General features: G+C 35.7%; 3 protein-coding genes across 3 annotated transcripts; 1 reads left to right on the top strand and 2 right to left on the bottom strand.

Moving 5' to 3' along the window:
* Positions 1-53: 53 nt before the first annotated feature.
* Positions 54-6,859, bottom strand: gtf2h3 (general transcription factor IIH, polypeptide 3). The gene is made up of 13 exons (XM_019090207.2): positions 6,720-6,859; positions 6,440-6,519; positions 6,255-6,361; positions 6,049-6,179; positions 5,396-5,458; positions 5,227-5,256; positions 5,022-5,050; positions 4,864-4,938; positions 4,719-4,772; positions 888-956; positions 634-769; positions 405-441; positions 54-311 (listed from the first exon to the last, which is right to left on the bottom strand). Exons 1-13 carry the CDS (start codon positions 6,727-6,729, stop codon positions 242-244), a joined length of 891 nt encoding a protein of 296 aa, XP_018945752.1. The 5' UTR covers positions 6,730-6,859; the 3' UTR covers positions 54-241.
* Positions 6,860-7,108: 249 nt separating this feature from the next.
* On the top strand, positions 7,109-11,493 carry eif2b1 (eukaryotic translation initiation factor 2B, subunit 1 alpha). Its single transcript, XM_042723048.1, has 9 exons — positions 7,109-7,407; positions 7,913-8,014; positions 8,093-8,229; positions 8,751-8,867; positions 8,953-9,065; positions 10,593-10,661; positions 10,799-10,874; positions 10,995-11,120; positions 11,195-11,493. The coding sequence occupies exons 1-9, from the start codon at positions 7,395-7,397 to the stop codon at positions 11,348-11,350; spliced, it is 909 nt and encodes a 302-aa protein (XP_042578982.1). The 5' UTR covers positions 7,109-7,394; the 3' UTR covers positions 11,351-11,493.
* Positions 11,494-15,151: 3,658 nt separating this feature from the next.
* vps33a (VPS33A core subunit of CORVET and HOPS complexes) lies at positions 15,152-23,650 on the bottom strand. Its single transcript, XM_042725152.1, has 13 exons — positions 23,498-23,650; positions 23,179-23,244; positions 22,918-23,045; positions 22,445-22,628; positions 22,232-22,348; positions 21,883-22,057; positions 21,491-21,684; positions 21,027-21,153; positions 19,590-19,657; positions 18,919-19,056; positions 18,636-18,773; positions 17,305-17,473; positions 15,152-15,793 (listed from the first exon to the last, which is right to left on the bottom strand). The coding sequence occupies exons 1-13, from the start codon at positions 23,597-23,599 to the stop codon at positions 15,600-15,602; spliced, it is 1,800 nt and encodes a 599-aa protein (XP_042581086.1). The 5' UTR covers positions 23,600-23,650; the 3' UTR covers positions 15,152-15,599.
* Between the last annotated feature and the right edge of the window lie 254 nt (positions 23,651-23,904).

Here is a 23,904-nt window from a genome sequence, read left to right as displayed (position 1 = left end):
CACTCGATTGAAACAAGACATGAGACATGAATATGCTGTTAAACACACTATAGTTCACTGACTTTGATTCAAAGGTCTTTTATTTAAAGTGTTGGCTACAATACCTAAACATATTGTTCAAATAAACGTATAACTTTTTTTTTTTTAACCAATTCCAAATTACACAGTAAAAAAAAGTATGCTATTCAACAGAATACTAAATGGCACTTTGCAAGTGCAACACACACATTTATTGATGAGGTCAGTTTGCAGTTTTAACTTTTTTCTTCTTTGTTTTAGCCATCTGAGGCAGTGGCATTTTAAAGGCAGTCCTATAAACAGAAGAACAGTGTGTTAAAGGTTGACTGAAAAATGGCAGAAACCATGTGATCAGACAGTTCAAAACCAATGTTAAAAAGACTCACTCGCATGTTGTGCAAATTGGACTGAAGTTACAGAATACTGGTAAATGAAGAGGAGGAAAAGATGCAACACAGTTAAACCACACATTATAAGATTATTTATATAGGATCTTTTGATATATTTTAAGGTTACTAAAAAAGCAAAGGAAGAGATCAAATTAAATATATATTGATCATAATAAAAACTAGTTCTTAAGGCTAGTGGCTAAATAAAGGGTAGATGGAAACATACTTGACAGGCACACTGAACAGACGTAGCCAATTTCAATCAGGTTGCGGTGGCAGAAGCAAGCGGCCCTGTAGTCTACGTGTACCGGAGGAGGCAATAACAGCTGGGATCTCTGTTCTGCGTCTGGTAAAAATACCCACTGACACACAACCACCAGTTACAGTCTCAGCAAGAGAATATTTGAAATATGAAATAACCTGTTAGGATACAGTTTTGATTGGGATAGTCACAAGTTCAAAATTGCACAAATTTCTCACCAACAAATACTGTGCGAGAGCGATTTTCTGGGGAATTTTGAGATACAAGCCTCCAGTTATGTCACAAGCCTGTTGAAAGACAAACAGAAGTGTGAATAGTTTCACACTTAAATCAAATAATTACATAATGAAAATTCAAATGTGCACTGTGAATGCTGCAAATAAAAATAGCCATATTTAATTTTTGACAGGAATGTAAACAAGTCTGTGAAGGATAAAAGTACAGTTAGTTCATGTTGTTTAACATACTGACTGTTTGGCTAACAAAATGTCTTAAAGGTGCTGTATGTGATTCACACAGAGTGGTTGAACTAGGTTTTGCAGTCCAAATTCAAAATATTGGAGAGGGTTTTTTTTCCACACGGTTCCTCCTCCTCAGACTTGACACACACAGGTTGCCAGATTGATGACACCAACAGAAACGAGCACACTTGATGATGAATGAAATGAGATACGCTGCGTTTTCCGCCAACTGCCAACCCGGGGTGAGACCAACATTCCTGCCCTGAACGCACATTTTCAAAGGAGAATAACTGACTGTAGCATTGTTTTTCAGATAAACGAATATGTAAACGAGCATGTTTCTTAAATATCTGCAAACATAATATGGTATTTTTATGCTTTAGTAGAGTCAAAAACTTACATACAGCACCTTTAAAGTTTTAAAAGTTGTGAGTTGGTAAATTGACATGATCCAGGATCTTTATAAATTGCATGCCATTGTAAAAACTGTAAATTTCTCTCAAAGGCTCATTTTCATCCTTGTTAAAATCGATATGACATCTAACCTAAGGTCTTCTGTCAGATACAATTTGTTTGGCTATCAGGAAGCAAAGTTTTGTTACCAGGATGTCACAACAAGCACTTCCGAAAAAGAAACAATTAACACACTAGCAAATGTGTCATCAAATGTTTGAAAAATTGACATGAATTAAGTTTAAAATAGAAACAAGTGCCACTATAAACAATGATACTTTTCTTCTATTTTAAGGTAAGACACTGCAGGTAATCCATTAAGACTGAGATTTTAAATTTTGGGCTATTTTGCCTCCATAACATAATTTCAGACTAGTGGAAAGAAATACACATTTAAAGGGATAGTTCACCCAAAAAAGAAAATTACCCTACGATTTACTCACCTTCAAGCCATCCTGGGGTATATGACTTTCTTTTTTCAGACAAAAACAAATCTGCGTTATATTAAAAAAAAAAAAATTTAAAACATTTTCCAAGCTTTATAATGGCAGTGATTTGGTGTTGATATTTAATAGTCCAATAAAGTGCATCTATCCATCATAAAAGGTGCTCCACACAGAACCGGGGGGTTAATAAAGTACTTCTGAAGTGAATCGATGTGTTTGTATAAGAATAATGTCCTTATTTACCTGAGTTTACACTATGCCTATGTCCTACATCATCCACTGGAACGCCACTCTCTTGTGAACGGGTGTACGACAGTTAGAGGAAACTAGAGATTATGGTTTATTAAGTTTATTAAATATTATTACTTACACAAACACATCGATTTGCTTGAGGAGGCCTTTATTAACCCCCAGGAGCCATATGGAGCTCTTTTTATGATGGTTGGACACACTTTATAAAACTTCTATTGGACTATCACCCATTCACTGCCATTATAAAGCTTGGAAGAGCCAGGACATTCTTCAATATAACTCAGATTTTATTCGTCTGAAAGAAGAAAATCATATTCACTTAGGATGGCTTGAGTGTGATTAAATCATGGGGTCATTTTTTATTTTTGGGTGAACTATTTCTTTGAAGTGTTTATTTGATTACACTATCTATTTTCATCTGTAGATTGTAATTACAATACACATCTTTAAAATCTTGGAGTTGTTTCTCATCTTCAGCAGCACTGACATCAAACTTTACAATTTTATTTTATATTCTCTTTATTCTATATTTAATCTATATTCCGCAGGATTTTATCGAGGTGTTTTTTTTCTTCCATATATCTTTTGCATAATTTAATTAAAGGGGTCATATGATGCGATTTCAATTTTTCCTTTCTCTTTGGAGTGTTACAAGCTGTTTGTGAATAGATAAGATCGCTAAAGTTGCAAAGACTAAAGTCTCAAACCCAAAGAACTTTTATTCTTTATAGAAGTTAAGATTCGTCCACGCCCTCCTTAAACGACTTATTTAAACACGCCCCCACATGTCTATGTCACTGTGTGGGAAGATTTGCATAACACCGCCCAAATGTTCACGTAAAGAAAGAAGACATAGCTTTGATTCTCACTGTAGTATTGTTGCTGCCACGTTGTGGAGACGCTGTTTTGTTGTGAAAGCAAAAATACTTTGTTTGGTCTTCCAAAAAAGGACACAACTAGAAATCAGTGGTTAAGTTGTATTTACAAGACTGTTCCAAAACAGTTCACTCCAAATATTCAGATGTGTGCACCGCATTTTATGGAGGACTGTTTCCTGATCCAGGGATAGTAGACTACAATGCCGGCTGTTCTGACTCACAGTCTGTAAGTACGTTTACATATTTAAAGGATTTGCCACTGATGATTCAAACATGAGTTTTGAGCAGTGTAGAGTAGCGCTTCTTGTTTGTTGTTTCTCCGATCACAACTGCAGACATGGTTTTATGTTTACTCAGCGCGATGCAAGGCAACACATAAAAACACAGTATAAGTCATTATAATCAGTAATTATGTCCCCACTGGATGCCAAAAATGGCTCATTAATGGGTTTTATTGTTTTTGTCTGGTCGCACGGTGTTCTGGCCGGGACACACATCATAGTATGGTAAGGGGTGTAACATTTCCGTCACACACTAGAGGCATTTGGCCAATCACAACGCACTGGATAGCTGGCCAATCAGAGCACACCTCGCTTTTCAGACTGACTGGTGGGTTTTGTAAAAATAGATGGAGGGGAAACAATAATGTACAGTATGTGGAAAATAATGTTTTTTGAACCTTAAACTGCACAAACACATTTCATTACACCAAATACACAAAATAATCCTCTTTTTAGCAACATCATATGACCCCTTTAAACATTTTATTTCTAAAAATATGGTGAATATTTTTTTCTGAGTATTTTTTTTTTATTTATTTAATATCCCCTCTGGAAAAACCTTTAGTATGTTGCTTTATCCAGTGTTCAGGTTTCTGTTCTGGAAACGTATGAAAACTAGTGCATATTTACTTTAATAAGGCCTAATTTGCTCTTAATCAGCTGGCGAAAGTATGGTTCAGCTGCATGCTTAAACCTTGTAGAAAGATACATAATCTGAAAATTTTTGTGTGTGTGTGTTGTCTGAAAAATCATTTGCACCACTATTTGAATGAGTTATCACTTTGCTACACATTGATGTATTATTTTATTTTTTAATAAAAATAAAAAAATGTTTTTTTTTGTTTGTTTGTTTGTTTTTTTAGGGGAAGTTGTGGCTTAATGGTTAGAGAGTCAGACTCCTAAACCAAAGGTTGCGGATTCGAGTCTCGTACCAGCAGGGATTGTAGGTGGGGGGAGTGAATGTACAGCAGCTCTCTCCCACCTCCAATACCACGACTGAGGTGCCCTTGAGCAAGGCACCGAACCCCCAACTGCTCCCCAGGCGGTGCAGCAAAAAATGGCTGCTCACTGCTTCGGTTGTGTGTGTTCACGGTGTGTGTGTGTTCACTGCTGTGTGTGTGCACTTTGGATGGGTTAAATGCAGAGCACTAATTCCATGTATGGGTCACCATACTTGGCCATGTCACGTCAGTTTCACAAAAAAAAAAAAAAAAAAGGTTGATTAAATGACGAAAATCATGTATTTTTTTTTTCTTATCCAGTGATCAAACAAAATACCTGCTGCAGTAGTCCAGAGTCAGCGTCCAACACACAAGCATCAATCAGGATATTCTTTGAGAACAGGGAGAATGGAAGTTAAATGGAGGCATTATCCCATATCTAAGAATACAGTCTATGATGCAAGTTTGTTTGTTATTCCCACCTTCTTCTGTGCGGCAAAGATCACATTCATGAAGTTCATGTACTGTAATGTAGAATCCTCAGCAGCTTTTATTACCTGAAAAACATAATGATAAATGGTACTGCAGTTATACAGTTAAACACTGCATGCTTCACTGTTAAGCCCAAAGATGTTCTTACCAAAATCCTTGATTTCACATCCTGTCCAGCTGTAAGTAAAAGCATTAGAGTTCAGCCTGAGGGTTAAAAAAAATACTGAGATCTATTTAAAACAAGATAATTAAAATAACTTTACATAACTGTCACTCTAAACTATGGAACTCGTGCACAATGTGATTCGATTTCATCGTATTGTGAAACATAATCCAGGGGAAAATGTGCATACCTTGCATATCCTTTGAGACTCGATGAATATCTGAGAGTCAAAAATTAAAGAAAATCGTAATCTATAGTTTAAATATCATATCTAATTCACAAAACACTCTTAGGTCTAAACTGAAATAAAAAGAGAAAATCTGAGCTGCCGATCTGCATAAACCAGAGGTTGAGGATACAGCACAGAGCTTTGGCGATTGATACGGCCAACAGGCTGTCTGTGTGACTGCCACTGACCTCTGCTGTTAATAAAGAAAATAAAAACAATTATTCTCTTGTAATATCATCCATTAAAAAAAAAAGAAGAAAAACAAACAGTCAAGAAAGGCATTATATATTAGGCTAGATGCATCAAACCAGCCAGCACATGTAAGTAATACATGTATGAAACCAAGACATTAAGTTTTGTTAAAGAAATAATTCTCCCAAAAATGAAAATTTGGAGACAGACTTTTTCATCCGAGAAAGCAAAATTTTGAAATAGGGACTAGTAATGCCAAGCAATGGCATGAAGTTAAAAAATGCCTTAATGGATTTGTTTCTTGCAAACACAGTTTTTCCCTTCACATATGTGAACTGATGACTGGACTTGTGGATAATTGTGATGTTTTTATCAGCTGTTTGGACTCTCGTTCTGACGGCACCCATTCACTGCAGAGGATCGTTTGGTGAGCAAGTAATGCAAGGCTACATTTCTCCAAATCTGATCAAGAAACAAACTCATCTACATCTTGGATGGCCAGATAATTACTAAATTTTCACCAAATATTCATTTTTAGCAGGATTATTCCTTTAACCTGAATAATAATAATTAATTCATTAAATAACTTACTTCTATCCATGAGATTCCTGATCTCTTCTGCAAAGAGATCATTGGTAACTGACAGAAGTTCATATTTGCCATCACTACTTGTAGATATTTCATCCCCTGATTTCCACTGCTTACTTGGATATAGAAAGTGGCTTGAAAAGAGACATTTTTAAAATAGTTTTAGAATATGTGTGTTCATTTTTTTCTGAGAACAGTTAACTGTTTACCTCTTTTGATACAGGTTTGCAATGACGGCTAGTTTGTTGGTTCTTGACATCACTAAATGGGCATTTGCAAGGACCATCAACGAATCCAGGCATGTTGAAAGAGTGAATTAAAAAGAAAAATAGTAATCATGAGGAAATTTATTATGGTTTAAAGTCAAAATGACATTATATAGAACTGAAAGTACCTGAGGTTCCCTCTGAGCTTGCTGGCCCCACCAAATAGGGTTGACATCTAACACAATGACCAGAATATTAATTTCGTCGTCTGCAAACATTAGAGATCGTGATTAGTGATTTTCACATATATATGTAACACGTGACATAATGTTTTACATGTCTACTTTAAGAGCATCACAATGCATGTATTCCGTTCAAACACTCTTCCACATATTTATAAGAAAGAAATAACAAGTTAAATGCACAATTGTTTACATTTTTAAAACATGGTCTATTTAATGTACAAACCAGATGCCATTATCTCTGAATCGCTATGGAAAGGTATTTCAGTTAGTATTTTCTCCAATATCGTTAAAAGTTGTGTTGTTCCGACTCATAATGAGCGCTTCTTCTGTGGATCCACTGAAGGGTTTGCGAACCAATTAAATAAATGCACACCGCCACCTTCTGTGCTGGAGCAGGAAAAAGTTACTCTTGGAAAATAATAACCATCCTTACTTCTCCATATTTTCATGTTTTATTCCATATAATACTAAATATATTTATCGAAATATATCGATTTATTTTGAGAATAGTATTACATCCTCCTCACATTAATATAGCTTTCAAATTAATTCTCCATGCTGTTTTGCTCTAGTCCTGTAGGTGGCGGTACACATCAAAGATGCTCCATTCGTCATTAAATACAGAAAGAAGAAGAAGAAAGTGCAAGTCCAGTTGCTTACTGCATAGCGGTGATCATTTGAAATAAATTCATAAAACATACACCATTCTGTTGACAAAGTCGCTAACTTGAAAGGAATTAGTAGGATAAACCTTATTCTGCTGGCAAAGTCAAAATATTTCATCGGGTTCAGTCTTATAAAGTGTCGTGACAGAACATTGCATCAGCAACGCGTTGTAAGAGAATATTTGCTCGTGCATCGCATCATTCGTCAACAGACACGCGCTGAGCAGTTTAATATGGAAGAAAGAGGTGAGTTTGGAGAAAGACACAACGCGAAGTGGTATATAAGAACTGTAATGATGTGTCATGCTATTTTGCTAGCTGTGGTCTTCTGATCATCTTCTAGATTATGAATGAATAAATTATTTTGTTCATTCCGTTGTGTTGCAAAAAACATAAAGGCAGATTTTACAAAAGCTTTGCTCAATTATATGACTGGCAAAATGTGCGTTCCGTGTCCATGTGACATTCAGAGAACTCAACACTGTTGATTTTGGGACTGTGTAAATGTTGAAATTAAGATAAGGCCATATTTATAACTGCTGTAGAAGAACTGTTCATTGTTTAGTTTGTGTAAACTAATGTAGATAAATCAATTGAATCGAATAGTTAACTAATGGTAACAAGTTAAACCTTGTTGATGAAAACCAATCCTTCAGATTCTCACAATGGGAGTTTAATGTTGTTTACTAGCAAGCTCCATTAGACCCAACACTGAAATGTATTCATTTCTGATTTTTTTTCCCCCTCTCAGAACTGGTGGAATATTTCCGAGCGCAGATCAGAGAAGACCCAGATGTGGCTTCAGCTGTGGCTGCTATACGATCGCTGCTTGAATTCCTCAAGAGGGATCAAAGTGAGTCTTGTCTTGTTTTTAGGGAAAGTGTTAAGGGGTATGAGATGCGCATGTTAACTAATGCTTGTGCTTCTCTAGGTGAGACCATCCTTGGCCTGCGAGAGAACATGACAAAAGCCATACAAAGACTAGAAGAGACGGATTCATCGGTGGCAGTGTCATCTGGAGGAGAGCTCTTCCTGCGCTTCATCAGCCTCACCTCACTGGAACATCCGGTCCGTTCAACATTTCAGTCTGTCTAGTTGCTCTGTTTAATATTTCTGCAGTTTAGTGAATTAAAATCGCATCACATTCCAGGTTTAGATCTCACTGGCACTACACGGGTTCACAAGAGACAAGCGTATTGAAATGTCATTAGGATGCTATCATTTTAATTAAATGATTTAGTTATATTGTTTATATTAATATAATTTAGTTTTAGTAATTCTGTTGTGTTTTATTCTGTGTGTTTATTTCGACTAATACAATATTTTTTTTATGCTTTTAGTTTTAGTTCATGATAATAATCCTGGTGTCACATTCCAGTGCATTGCAGTTCAAGAGAATCGAAAACATGGAAGATAATAATGAAATATTATCATTAAATAGCCTTTGTTTTAAATGCTCTTAAGTCACTGTAGTTATTTTTGTTTTATTTTAAGGTGCTATTATGCACAGTTGGCACTTTTGTTTTTCTTCTGTCATGGTGTGATCGACCTAGTTATGGTGATGGCTGCTGTTTCTTCCTTTTTCGCAGGATCTCTCACAGTGTAAGAATGTGATGATAGAGCGAGGTGAACTCTTCCTGAAGAAAATATCCCTGTCTCGGGGCAAAGTGGGTAAACTGTGCCACACCTTTATCAAAGATGGAGCTGTAAGTATAGTAGTAGAGGAATTGGGGCATGTCTTTTTGTCACTCTTTTGGTGGCGTTCTGCTCATTTCTACCTTTCATCTGCAGAAAATCCTGACACACTCATCGTCCCGAGTGGTTTTAAAGGTTCTGGAAAATGCAGCAGCTGATAACAAACGCTTCACAGTATATGTCACTGAATCACAGCCGGATTCAGCAGGGTGAGTGTCTCTTGCTGTCTACTATTCTGCCCTACAAAGATAACATGCGGTAATACTGGAAATAAGCACAATGGCTTCAGATTTTTTTGACTGAGTTTAAATTTGATCAGTTTTTGCATACATTTTTTCAGAACCTAGTAGTTTTCTATTAATGTACAACTATAGAGGAAAATCTGTAAGAATCGCTATTGATACTTAAAACGGCAGTTTCTTCAAAGCTGTAAAAGCTTAAAAAACGTGAGGAGTATTCAGATAACCAGTCTATGGGGCCGTTTACATGACAATGTTTTCAGCCAAAAGTGGGAAACTTTTTATACGTTTTGCCTGTTCGTTTACATAACAACGGTTTCAGCCAACAGCGGGAAACTGTTTGTTTGTTTGTTTACATAAAAACGGTGTTTTGGGGACTAAAAATGCAATATTTTGAAAATGGGTTTCAAAGTTTTTAAAAACGCCACCGTTATCGTTTCAGTACACCCAATACAGGAATCTTTTAAAATGGTGATGTCATGCGTGTGCATAGTACGTGTTCGGTATGTAGACATGCGCAGTACGTGTCGATTTTAAAGGCAAGCACGAACAAACATACACAACAATGGTGGAGAACATGGTACTGTTGCTGCTGCTCAAGAGTTTGCTAACACTTCTTCAGCAAAGTGTGGATTTACTTCACCAATGTTACAATCAACAGCGGAGATGCATCATATACAACATATAATCGTCACTTCCCTACAGGTACTGTTTACTAACGAGGTGACAACGCCAACTACTGGCCTGACATACGTAATACAGCAATTTTGGCCGTTTTCACGGATATGTGTAAACGCGAATCATTTTGAAAACGTTGTCGTGTATACGTGAAACTATTTAAAAACACAATAGTTTGACTACATCGTTGTCGTGTAGATGTAGCCTATGTCATACCAGAACATAATCAGTTTATTAGAAAGTATATTAGATCCATGCATTCATTCTTAAAGGGCCAGCAGCCTAATAAAATGTTGCCGTTAAAAAAAAAAACTTTTCATATTTTCATTATGAATCAATTTATATGTAATTCATACTGTGAAGACTATGCAGTGTGTTATTTTTACATTTGACTATTCAATTTCTGTTTAATTTTTATAATATAATAAACCTAGGCTACTGTATCTAAAAAAAAAAAAATTTCTTTTGTATTTGTCATGTTGTTTATTTATTTTTATTTTATTTACCTATTATATATTTGCAAAAGTTTTTATTGTTGTATGAAGTAATTTTATGTACGTACTAAGTAGTTTTTCTGTTTGTCTCAGGGCTGCCTTGTTTTATTACTGATGAATGCTAGTCATTCTAGTCAGAATTACTAAATCTATGCATAAATTACATAAATCATAAATCTAGAATCGATTTTGTATCAAATCATGACCTCAAGAATCAATATGTTGCCTAAGCTTGCTATGAAAATATGTGTGCATTAGTATATTGTTTACATAGTATTTTTAATGTTAGTCTTTTCTGAATGTTTTTCCTCCTTTTGGTCCTTAGTAAACTTATGGCTCAAAAATTACACAACCTCAATATACCCGTCACAGTGGTGCTTGACGCTGCAGTCGGGTAAGTTTCTACTTAAAAAAAAAAAAAAAAAAAATGTTTTTATGGCAAAATACTAATGCTTTAATTCTTAATGCTACTCAAATCAGCATTTTTGGTTGCATATAAACATTTGCTGCTCATTTTGTGTGATTTTTCAGGTACATAATGGAGAAGGTTGACCTGGTAATTGTCGGTGCTGAGGGCGTTGTGGAAAGTGGAGGTGTTATAAACAAGGTCTGAAACATACATACTTTTGCTTAGTGTCTTGTATCAAAACAAAATGCATTTAGCTGTTATGTTATTATTATTGCAATCTTTTCATAGATTGGTAAAATTATTTCATTTATTTTGTAGATTGGTACCTATCAGATGGCTGTGTGCTCCAAGGCACACAACAAACCATTTTATGTGGTGGCAGAAAGTTTTAAGTTTGTGCGACTCTACCCTCTTAACCAGCAAGACGTGCCAGACAGATTCAAGGTAAGCTAACTGAAGCACTTGCACATATCACACAGAATAGATGCATAATATCGCTTTTGTTTCTTGTCTTTCAGTATAAAGCAGATATCTTGAAAACAGTGAAAGATCTGAACCAAGAGCACCCCATGATCGACTACACCCCTCCGTCCCTCATCACATTACTCTTTACTGACCTCGGTGTGCTGACGCCTTCTGCTGTCAGTGATGAGCTCATCAAACTTTACTTGTGATGATGATGACTGCTCTTCATAAAGCATTTGTATCATTGACACCAATGAGTATATGACCACAAATGCACTGTTAACTGAGACCTTGTATTTGGAAAGTATGACACAATCCTGAAGTTAAGATTAAATTATCTGTTAAAAAATAACAGAATGGACGATTGATTATTTTCATGTATCTGTCTTTACACAGAAAACAATTTAAAGAATTGCCCATATTTACATATCAGTGATGGATATTGATTATTTAGAAACTTGGAATTACTGATAGTTATATGTAGAGGTGGAAAGTAACTAATTACAAATGCTTTCATTACAGTACTTGAGTACATTTTTACATTTATTTCTACTTTAAGTATAATTAAATTGTGTACTGTGTACTTTTGTGTACTTTTACTTGAGTAGAATAAAACTAAAGTATTCAACTTCACTACATTTATTTTTCACCAAATGTACAAAATACAAAAAGAAAAAAAAGGCACTGATGGAGAAACAGAGCGAGCCAGCATTTGCAGTGTTGCTAGGGGAGGTTGCTAAAGGAAGATCGATTTGTTGCTAAATAATGATGTGATGTCGTCATTGCACAACCATTACACAAAACAGCATTTTTACGTAGAATACACAATGATATTACTCAAATCTCAGCGAAAAATATTTTTGAAATGTTATTTGTTAAAAATTATAAACAAAATATTTTAATTTGTAAAAGTAACATAAATAGCACATCTTTATGATCAGATTTTTTACAACATTGAATTATTGAACAGTTACACATTTTATGTATTTTCTTATTAACTAGTAAAATTGCACATTCTGAACAATTATAGTTTTAAGCAGTGTACTGGTAGTTAATGTGCTACACAAAAGTCTATAAAAATAGGACACATTGTACAGTTTATATGAAGGAACAACACGTATTTATTTTTCACAGATGTCTTACCTGTGTTTTAAATTCCACATTGCATTTTGTGGTTTCAGGTTACAGGTTACAACTTAATGGATAACATCCTGGCAGAAAATGACTAGTACCTTTTCAGTTTTTCCACATATTTTGTTCTTACAGTGTACCTAACTGAACAACAATTACAAATACAAGCTAATAACATGCTGTATCATAAATGTTCATCTATTATTGACCATTTGGAACAAGCAACTTGATGCACATTTGATGTTTGTACTGTTAAGCATCTTTCTTTAGCTCTCTCCAGGTTGATGCACTGCTTGGCTGGCTAGATGTTCAATGGTTTCCTCTTTTTGTGTAATTTAAATATTATAAATACGTCTTTTTTATCATTTGAGTCATTTTACAAAAGTTGCCAAAAACTTTTTAAAAATAGCTAAATTTGTTGCTAGGTGCTTTTGAAAAAAAAAAAAGTTGCTTAATCTAGCAACAAAATTGCTAAATTGGCAACACTGCATGCAGTGTATGTTTCATTCATACTGGAAGCCAGAGGGCTCTCGCAGTCCAAAGCCCAGTAGAAGTTATAACTTATGATGTGTGTGAAATCCCTATAGTCAAAGGCATCCTACTATTGCTGTGACTAAAAAAGGTAATTTTAAGTCATCTTGAGGTAATATATATAGTAAATGAATAATCCAGTGCTAATTGACATAACATTTAATACAGTATAGAAACTATTCTGCCTTATTATGTGTTTGTATAAACCAATCCTAAAATTGTAATTAGAAAAATACAGAAAAAAGTATTATAGAATACAAATTATTGGTTATCATTTAGCAGTATATTTGATTTCTTATTAAGGGTTTTTATTATTAAGGGAATACAAAATCCAAAACTACATGGCCCTGTGTGAAAAAGTGTTTGCCCCCTAAACCTAATAACTGGTTGGGCCACCCTTAGCAGCAACAACTGCAATCAAGCGTTTGCAATAACTTGCAATGAGTCTTTTACAGCACTGTGGAGGAATTTTGGTCTACTCATCTATGCAGAATTGTTGTAATTCAGCCACATTGGAGGGTTTTCGAGCAGGCACTGCCTTTTTAAGGTCATGCCACAGCATCTCAATAGGATTCAGGTCAGGACTTTGACTAGGCCACTCCAAAGTCTTCATTTTGTTTTTCTTCAGCCATTCAGAGGTGGACTTGCTGGTGTGTTTTGGATCATTGTCCTGCTGCAGAACCTAAGTTCGCTTCAGCTTGAAGTCATGAACAGATCACGAACAGATGATAAACAGCTGAATTCATGGTTTCCATTTATCACAGCAAGTCTTAAACAATATAAATACTGTTCAGTTTCTTGCACAGAGCGATCGTTTTGTGTCTTTACACATCAATGTATCGTCACAAACCACAGGGTTTGTTTGTTTTTTTTGTGTATGTTTTCTTTTTCGTTTTTTTGTATGTTTTAACTGTGATTCCCATCCACTTACATTATAATAGTGATAGACTGCAACTGTTTGAGTTAAAAATCTTGTTTTTTTCTACTGAAGAAACAAAGTCACCTACATCTTGGATGGCCTGGGGGTAAGCGGATAAACATAAATTTTTTGGGGGTGAACTATCCCTTTAAGGAAGATTCTGTGATTCATCAGAGGAAAGTATACAGCTTGTCTGCTGGAAAAGAAAGATCAGACTCTATCAAGAGAGATTCAGAAGTTTGTGAGAAAAATCTCGCTCCTGCTCAGTGCTCAACAATTGCTTACATGCTTTAGATGTCAGAGGCGGTGCTGAATGAGCTGGACCTCAAGAAATACAACACCTCAGATTAGGATAGAATAAGACTGATATCAGCTGTGATCAACTGCACAAAAGCTCTGTGAGCATGTTACTTTAAAAAGCACAACATAAAAAGGTGCAAATTTAAGTGCTGTGATTTTGTGCTGTTTTATGATAATAATCTTGATAATGATAATGTGTTTTCTCTACTAATACTAACGTTACAATCTAGAGCCCAAGGTGGCAGATTACTTATATAATACAGAATCTACACACAACAGCTTTCTCGTAGCAAATGAGATATGAAAAAGATTAGGAAAAAAAATCTAAAAGTAACAGATTTAACAAAACTATAACACAAAATGAACAAAAAAATTACAAATATGCTAAAACAACAGTTTTGACAGCTCCTGTGTTTTTCCTCAAATGTTACAGTAAATGTATATAATATACTGTATTTAAATTCTTAACGTCTGCATTTGGTGTAAGTTGTTTATGGGCAGTGGTTTCCAATCACGTTTCTGGAGTACCATCTTTAAATTCCAAGTTATTTTAATTGTATTTTGTTAAAGGTGCTGTATGTAGGATTGACACCGAGTGGTTGAACTAGGTATTGCAGTCCAAATTCAAAATATTTGATTCTTTTTTTACACCCGGCCCCTCCTCCTCAGACTTGACACACAGGCAGGTTGCCAGATTGACGACACAAACAGGAACAAGTACACTTGACGATGAATGAAATACGCTGCGTTTTCCGCAAACTGGCAACCCGGGATGCCGAAATACAATTGGGTGAACTGGCAGTGGGTTTCACAAACCAAAACAAAGATCGACATTCCGGCCAGAATGCACATTTTCAAAGGAGAATAACTGACTGTAGCATTGTTTTTCAGATAAACAAGTATGTTAACTTAGCACGTTTTTAAATATTTACGAACATATTATGGTATTTTTAGGTTTTATTATTGTCAAAAACTTACATACAGCACCTTTACATTTAAATTTACAGATTTGATACCTCACTTCAAATACAAGAGTTGAGTTGGTATTTATTGGGTATTCAAATATGAATTTTTGATTATTTTTAACCTTTTACATTTGTCTATAATAATGTGCTTTGCTCTCTTTCAGTCCTGTAAATCAGTTTAACATTTAATTCAATTTAGTCATTTCGATAAACAAATTATTACATAAATGTGCTAAAGGCAACATAGTCCTTTTTATCGTGACCTGGAATGCATCATCATCATCATCAAAAAAAAGAAAAAGTTACCAATACATGCCAAATAATTTATGGTAGTTTCTGGAAATAAATGCTGTCTGACGAAGCAGGTTATATGTTTATATACTGCATAACCCATTGACTCACAAACCTTGCTGCTTAGATATGATGCAGGTGGCTGTTCTCACAAATGTTTTCTCATAAATTAGTATCGCAACAGGCAACAGCAATTTCAACCCCTCTCATAATCATTAAAAATGAGCAGACTAAACCGCATCAACAGTTTGATGTAACTTGCATTCTATATGTACACAAAACATTAAAGTCTGGGTTTATGACAGACAGATAACAGGATCTTTAAGGTAAGTTTTCCTCAGGATTGTCCATGAGAGACTTTATCCAGCTGGTGCCATTGATAAGTTTGGTGGTTGCAATAATGTACTCAGTCCCACTATCTTCCATATGAGACAAAAACCGTAGAGCAGCGATTTCAGCATACGTCACACCGCCAAGGAAGAAGACAAGGGTGGTTCTGTTTTCTCCTGGCTGACCTGCAAATCAAAGAGAAGGAGAATGGTCTCTCCATCAATTATCAAAATAGAGAAATGTTACAACAATATGCATCAAGACTTTTATTTATACACACTACATGTTTCAAAGCAGCTTTACGGCTTTTTTTTATAATATATAATAATAATGTTGTAATATCCTCATACCTAATGCTCATATTTCCCAGATTAGAGCTGTGATAATATAGTTTACATTTTGTGACAATACAAGCAAACAGGCAGTTGAGATTGCTATATAGCATATTTAACTTTATGTAAGTGTAATGCATTTATCGGATGAAGTTGTACATAATATATATCCAACTTTTCACAACATAATTCTATAGGAATTATGGAAATAATTGATTAGATTTAAATATAATTAAACCTTAAGATCATCACAAATCATAACTCATTCACAAACTGGTCCAGCTGGGGCTCAACACTTCACTGTGCAACTGGCTGTTGGACTTTCTAACTGGTAGACCTCAGGCAGTACGTGCACATCCAGAACATCACACTGAACACTGGGGCCCCCCCAAGGATGTGTGCTGAGCCCCCTCCTCTTCACTCTGCTGACCCACAACTGCATACCATCACACAACTTCAACCTCTTTATTAAGTTTGCGGATGACACGACTGTGGTGGGTCTCATTTGCAACAGAGATGAGACAAACTACAGGAGAGCCGGCTGGCCGGGTGGTGCAGTGACAACAATCTCTCTCTGAATGTGGAGAAGACGAAGGAGATTGTTGTTGACTTCAGGAGCATGCTCCTCTGACCATCAATGGTGCGACTGTGGAGAGAGTGAGCAACACCAAGTTCCTGGGTGTGCACATCACAGAGGACCTCTCCTGGACCGACAACACCGCAGCACTGGCCAAGAAATCACAGCAGTTTCTCTACTTCCTCCGCAAACTGAGGAGAGCCAGAGCACCCCCCCCCCCCCCAGCACCAGACACTTTGTACAGCATTGGTCTGCTCACTACCTCATTCAGCATTTAACTGACCTCATTCAACTACCTCTTCTGTCAGTTTAAATAAAGAACTGCTCTCTGAGATTTTTGACACTTTAATCAGACTGAATAAGCTCTTTGCACTACAATCATTATATCTGCAATGTTGGTTTATCTGCCATGTGCCTTGTGCTGCTTTACTTATCTTTCTTTTTACATGACCTATTTGTATAGTTGTACTTTATATTTTATCTGTATTTAATGTTCTACTGTTAGTGTTATCTGTATGCACCAAGGATCTGAGAGTAACGCAATTTCAATTCTCTGTATGTATGTACTGTACATGTGGAAGAATTGACAATAAAGCAGACTTGACTTGAAATCGAAGTGTTCTGTTCATGCATACTAAGATGAAGCACTTCAGTCTCTTTAGTTGCTTTTTTGCTTGTGGGAGCAAATTTTACAAGCTAGCTCAAGATGGTAAAGACTATGATGGTTTTACTGATCTAGAATGACCATCTTTTTACAAAGTAAATCATGTCAACGGTCATCCCTTACGTTTCTTGTGAAGGCCTGTGGGAACCTGCTGTCTTTCTTCAAAGTGTGGACCAGGCAAAATCTTCAGCACCTCCTCTATGCTCCTCCAACCAGGACGTGCGAGCACTTGTGTCAGACGAACACTGAGTGGCGCATAGCCACTGTACACATACGAGATGTCATTGGGGTTCTAAAGGAAAGTTAACATGCATTAGTCATTCCCAAAACCACAAATAACATGTTAGATGTGGCACAGTACACTTGGAATTTAAACGGCTAAAAACATAGGCTTTTGTGTCATCACAGCAGGCAAATATGTGTAAACTGTGTACTTATGCAAATATACATCCCACACAAATGCTGCTGTAAATCACTTCGCAAAACTAACTGCAATTTTCTAAGGCATCTTTACAATCACTTTTAACTGCTCAAAAGGTCATTTAATGAATGCATGATGTCAAGTTCACCCAAGTGAAAAATAAATATACTAAAATATCCATTTGTTTCATGCTAAATATACTACAAATACATTTATGTTCTTAATAAAATACTTTGGAACTGTATTTTTAGTATACTAAACTGGTATACTTAAAGTCTGCTAAATTGGAACTAATTTTGTACTTAATTGTGCATTTTAAGTAGTGCTGAAGTCTAATTAAATATATACTGAAGTATATTTGATTGTGCTAAAGTGGAACTATTGCAGGTAAACTTTAAATATCTTGCATTTAAAGACCGGTATTATTCAAAGATCATACAATTCTCATCAATAGTGACAGTAAAACGCATTTTAGGCTTAATATTAAGAAACGTGCATTGTGAACAAGTAGTACTCCAAATGATGTTTAAATAAAACTTTTATATCAGTAAGTCTAGAGCGATATGTCAGTAAATATGTTAATAGATTTGAAGTGGACATGGACTCTTTTCACTGACTTTGATGATGCATTTCAATTTATTAAAACCATAAATCTAGTTTTGTTTATTATTTTGTTGATCTAGTTTATTACTGTAATTTTTTCTAACAATGCGTGTAATAACATATTTGACATCTTTCTCTCTTTTCACCGTAATCAATATCTCTGTTTTTTCTTTTTTTCTCTATTTCTTTTGGAAAGTCACAGAAACACTAATGTGGGTTTTCTTTTTTGCTATTGGAACACAAAAATTATGTTTTCCACTCTTCAAAGTTTACCCAAGTATGACAACTTCTGAGATCCAAGGAAATGTGAAAAGCGTCCATCAGTTCAAAGCACTGGTATGAATTTGGGTAGGGACCATTTGACCAGTGCCGGCCATTTTCAGTTATTTAAAAACAGAGAACCTTACTAAGAATAAACAACAGGTCAAACCTGTTCGTTTGCATCCTCCATCCACAGTTTGAGCGTTTTCCTGATTGTGGGGTAGTTGTTTCTCATGGTGCTTTGAGGTTTGAGTAACCCAACCTTTTCCAAGTTCTTGAGGGTCAGATTGTGCTTGTAACCGTATGTCTAATCCAACAAAACACAAACATGGTAAATGTTTATGGCATGTGACATCAGTGCTGCAATGTGATTCAAATTCACTGTTATGGATTCACAAAATCCATCTAAAAGGAAATAAAAGCAAACCACAAAGAAATTTCCTCTATCCAACCTGAAGGATCTCCTTCTTATAGTAGTCCAGGACTTTCTGTTTGAGGCCGTTGTTGCAGACAGACTGCATGCACACCAGTCGCAGGATTTTTATCAGAGGGTCTTTTTGTGCTATGCAGTCTTCTATATATGTGCTGACCTGAGAGTAAAATCACAACAAAAACACACTGAACAAAGGAATTAATCAAACCTAGAATATAATCTATCCCCAGAGAATTTCAATGTACCATGTAAAAAATGTATTTTTCTTATATTTCTAAAATATTAGAGGATGTAAGTGGACTTGTATATTAAACTTCATTCTTTTCTGTTTGAATAATAATTGTGGTCCATTGTATTTCCTCATGTAATACTTTGGAATAAGAAAGTACACCCTCTTGCGCTAAATTTAGTTCAATAGATCCATTCACTGCAGAGGATCCATCGGTGAGTAAGTGACATAATGCTAAATATTTCCTATTCTGTACTGATAAAGAGAAACAAACTCATCTACATCTTGCGTGGACTGAGAGTGAGCACATTTTAAGCAAATTTTTATTTTCGGGTGAACTATTCCTTTGACACAACAAAAGAACCGGGCATTTCTTTGATAGTTGTACAAATCATAAAAAACAAAAATAATTTCTTAAATTATACTTCATTCACATTGGAATTATAAACAAATCAAGGCACCTTGTCTGTGTCTACTCCAGTCATAAACTCTTGTTCAACAGTCAGACTGTCAAAGAAGTCTTCTGAAACTGAAACACAGGAAAGCCAGGCAGTTTGAGAAAGAAAGAAAATCCAAAACTGGCAAGTAAAAAACAAAATGAGAATTCATCTCATTATATTATCATATAATTTACCATAGAACTCCTTCAGTTTGTTAAAAATACTGGGAAACACCTTTACAGTACAACAACAGGATATCACAGGATATGAATGCAAAATTGTGTTTTACTAAACGCTTATTCTTGATATCAGCAAAAGAATGATTACTACTTGTTGCAGAAATTCTAAAAATAAAGATCATTAGTAGAATTAGCAATTGCACTTAACTGAATAACTTAATCCTGGCTAATCCTCTAAGTTTACAGCATGAAAAGAGAGTAAGCTGTACCAACAGCATTTCTAATCAGGCCATGTTTATAAATATCTATTGTTCAAATTAAATTATAAATTATAATAAGTTATAAAATATAAAAGCTATTCTTAGTATGTTATTAGTTGGACACTCTATATTAATACTCAGAATTCTCTTTTCTGTTAACTATAATTATAAACTAGTTTAAAATAAAATAAATTCCTTCCTTTTTTAAGTGCAAACTGAGGGATGAGCTACAATTGTTGTCTGTTGTAGTTGACAGTGTTCCACAGACCTTAAAGGGATACTCCACCCCAAAATGAAAATTTTGTCATTAATCACTTACCCCCATGTCGTTCCAAACCTGTGAAAGCTTTGTTCTTCTTTGGAACACAATTTAAGATATTTTGGATGAAAACCGGGAGGTCTGTGACTGTCCCATAGACTGCCAAGTAAATAACAGTGTCAAGGTCCATAAAAGGTATTAAAGTCATAGTCAGAATACTCCATCTGCCTTCAGATGTGCAATCTGGGTTATATGAAGTGACGGGAACACTTTTTGTAAGCGAAGAAAACAAAAATAATGACTTTATTCAACAATTCCTTTGTCAAAGGTCTCCTCTGTGTCTCTCCATATGTTGCGTGTGCTCTTCTGTATCATCCGCGCCACAAGAATGCGCTGTATCTACGTGTATTTAGCTTTGATTTGAAAGAAAACTGCGCATCCTTGTGGCGCGGATGACACAGAAGAGCACACACAGCATACGGTGATGGCAGATGGAGGACAACTTATATACCTTTTATGGACCTTGACACTGTTATTTACTTGGCAGTCTATGGGACAGTCACAGGCCTCCCGGTTTTCATCCAAAATATCTTAAATTGTGTTCCAAAGACGAACTGAGCTTTTACGGGTTTGAAACGACATGGGGGTAAGTGATTAATGACAAAATTTTCATCTTGGTGTGGAGTATCCCTTTAAGCAGAAAAGAACCAGAAATACTTCTTTATTTTCTGAATGTACAAATGAATGGTCTCCGACTTACTTGTAATGTCCTTAATGAGTTCAGCAATAGAGGTGTGATTAGCCAAGGAACCTCGAGCTGCCTGCATGTGAGGCAACTGGGAAACAAACTGTTTAATCTCTCCAACAGTTTTTGCATTGTGTCGCTCCTAGCACAGAGACAAGAATGCCAGATCATTAATGGTAAACGCTAACAAATCAGCATATTAGAATGACTTCTGAAGGATTGAGTGACACTGAAGATGCTGTAATGACACTGAAAATTCAGCTTTTATCAAAGGAATAACTATACTCAAAAATAAAACTTTTCTGAATTTTAATATTACACAGTATAACTGTTTTACTGTGTTCTTGATCAAATAAATGCAAACGGTTCACTAAAATCATGGACAAGGGAAGTGGGAGGCTTATTTTCTTGCTAAATTTATGTCAAATCAGTAGTTCTTGGTTTGTCTCAGCCAGCAGGCTCACGAAAGCAGCACAAACCTCAAACGCAGCTGATATAATCTTGGCTTTCTTGCTGAGAGCCGCTCCCACAGCATTGAAGTTCTTGTCCCGTATTTCAGCATAAAGCTCCTCGGCTGAGTTGAGCTGCAGTTTTTTCGGCTCAGTGGGGAGATCTTTCCCACCTTCTCCCTGTTTCTTCTGTGCAAACTTCTCAGGTGGAAGCTTCACATAACCTGTCAAAGCAAAAACAGTATGACAGGACAGACTACTGGGGAAAACGAGAGCTTATACAGTCTTCATAGTTTTAAAATTCTGTACTTCTATTGGGACAAAAAAATTAGATCGATCTCATTATAGGATCTTTATAGCTTTAAATTTCTAGATTTCTAAAGTATTTCATTTATGTCTGCACAAATTTAAAACTTATTTACCATTGGTGATGCCATAGATCTCATCGATAAGACCCTCATAGGTAAGTTGGGTGGCTAACGGCGTAAGCAAATCCACGTTGCGATCCAACAGGAGGAGGGTATCAAAAACAGGCAGGATTTGCGTATGACTGCCTGCAAACTCTCTCTTCATCCGCAACATCATGTTGGCCACATGCTGAGAAAGACACAGCCCAATACCACCATGCAACAAATAAACAAAAAAAAAGAGAGAAATACATCAGTGCAATGTAAAACAAAACTACAACAAATAAGTACCACTTAGGAAGAGCTAGATGCTAGATGGCATCAAATGTTTGAAAAGAATAGGCACAAATGCTTTTCTACTCACTCTCGCACACTCGCCTTTGCCAAAGATTTGTGGTATTGTTCCATAAAGAGCTTGCAAAGTCATGAGGCCCTTGGCAGCATGATACAGGCTTGTCTGATCATTCTCTAAATAACACTCCCATAATAGAAAACAGTTATGTGATCATCACAATCTGCTCACGCATATGTCAGAATACAAATCCATAATAAACTTGACATTCAAAGACTGTCTCACTCTGAAGGAACTCTCAGACTCCATGGAAAGAAGATCTCCATCATAAGGTATGAGGTCCAGAATGTATTCATCGATGTTTGTGAACGAGTTCAGAACCCCTTTCTCTTTCAGCCGCTGCTCACACAGGAGGCTCCGGCGAGGCACAAACAGGATGTGGAATTCTCGTGGTTTTAATTTATCCTCACTGCAATGCAAATATTAAAATGTAATATTACCAGCAACACAGCATTACTGTCACTGACTACTGCCAGCAATCAATGCACATTATTAAAACTATACCTTTTAAATTTTCTTTAATCAACATATCTGTTATTGTGGAAGCAAACATGGTCTCAAAATTAAAAATCAGCATGTTCTATAAACAGCTTATAGTAGACACGACAAAAGGTGATGGAACCATTGTGTTTGTTCTGGATAGTTCTGCCAATAGAGATCAGATTTGATAAATCTCATACGCTGTTTTGTTGACTTACCTTGCAACATTTTCTGCAATGATGTCCATCAGTTCCAACCTTGGTCGAACAAAAAAGACAATATTCTTGACAGCAGCGGATGGTATACGACCACCTTTGAGGGTGAACATTTTCTCGACTTCATGTTCCTTTTTAAAAAAATAAAATAAAATTAGACATCACCTTCTTGAAAAAGCATAAAATAATAATTCTCCAGTGTCTTTGAAATATGAAATTATATTTTGCCCACTAAATGCGTATTTTTGGTACAGTTTCTCTCACCTTCAAAAGGGAATACTGAGCAATTAAGCCGAAAGGTCCAGTAAGATACTCGTCCCAAACGATGGCCTAAAAATTTAAAAATTCGAAAACACATAAATTAAAGGATAATAAAGCTCTAAACGTTCCATTTCGACTGACAGCATCACTGAACAATATTCGCATTAATAATCATTTGGAACCACAACACAGAGTACAGTTCACATTGTTAGATGGTCAGTATGTTTTGAGCAAATCTGAGAAAGTGACAGGTGTGACAGCAGAAGAGGGACAGTGTTAGAGACTTATGTACATTAGTAAGTATACAAGCAAAGTGCTTTACCTTGCTTCCAGAACATTTATCTAAAAATTCGCGGAGGTCTTTTCGCGCAGCTTCTCGCAAGATATTTAGGTTTACTCTGCCGCAAAACAAATGTGACGCCATATTTCCTAAGCCACAATCATATGACTTTCACGGCCTCAGGATGTCACATGACTCGTCTTTCAAAATAAAAACCAGCGTGTGTACATTTTATTTCAGTATTTTCCAATATAATTTCACATAATTTTAATACTTTAATAATGTGTAAATTGTATACATTTATTAGTTACATTTCGCGAAAATTGTTTTGGATTAATCACGACTTTTACGCACACATTCTTAGCATTTGTTGCCAGGTCCACAAGTTTTCGACATATTTTCGTTCCTTGACATTCAGAGTTATTTGTTGTAAACGCCGCTAATTCAGC

This window comes from Cyprinus carpio, chromosome B5 (assembly GCF_018340385.1).
Source record: "Cyprinus carpio isolate SPL01 chromosome B5, ASM1834038v1, whole genome shotgun sequence".
In the NCBI taxonomy this organism is placed as follows: Eukaryota; Metazoa; Chordata; class Actinopteri; order Cypriniformes; family Cyprinidae; genus Cyprinus; species Cyprinus carpio.
Note: the sequence above shows the minus strand (reverse complement) of the source record. Positions and strands in the feature narration are given on the sequence as shown.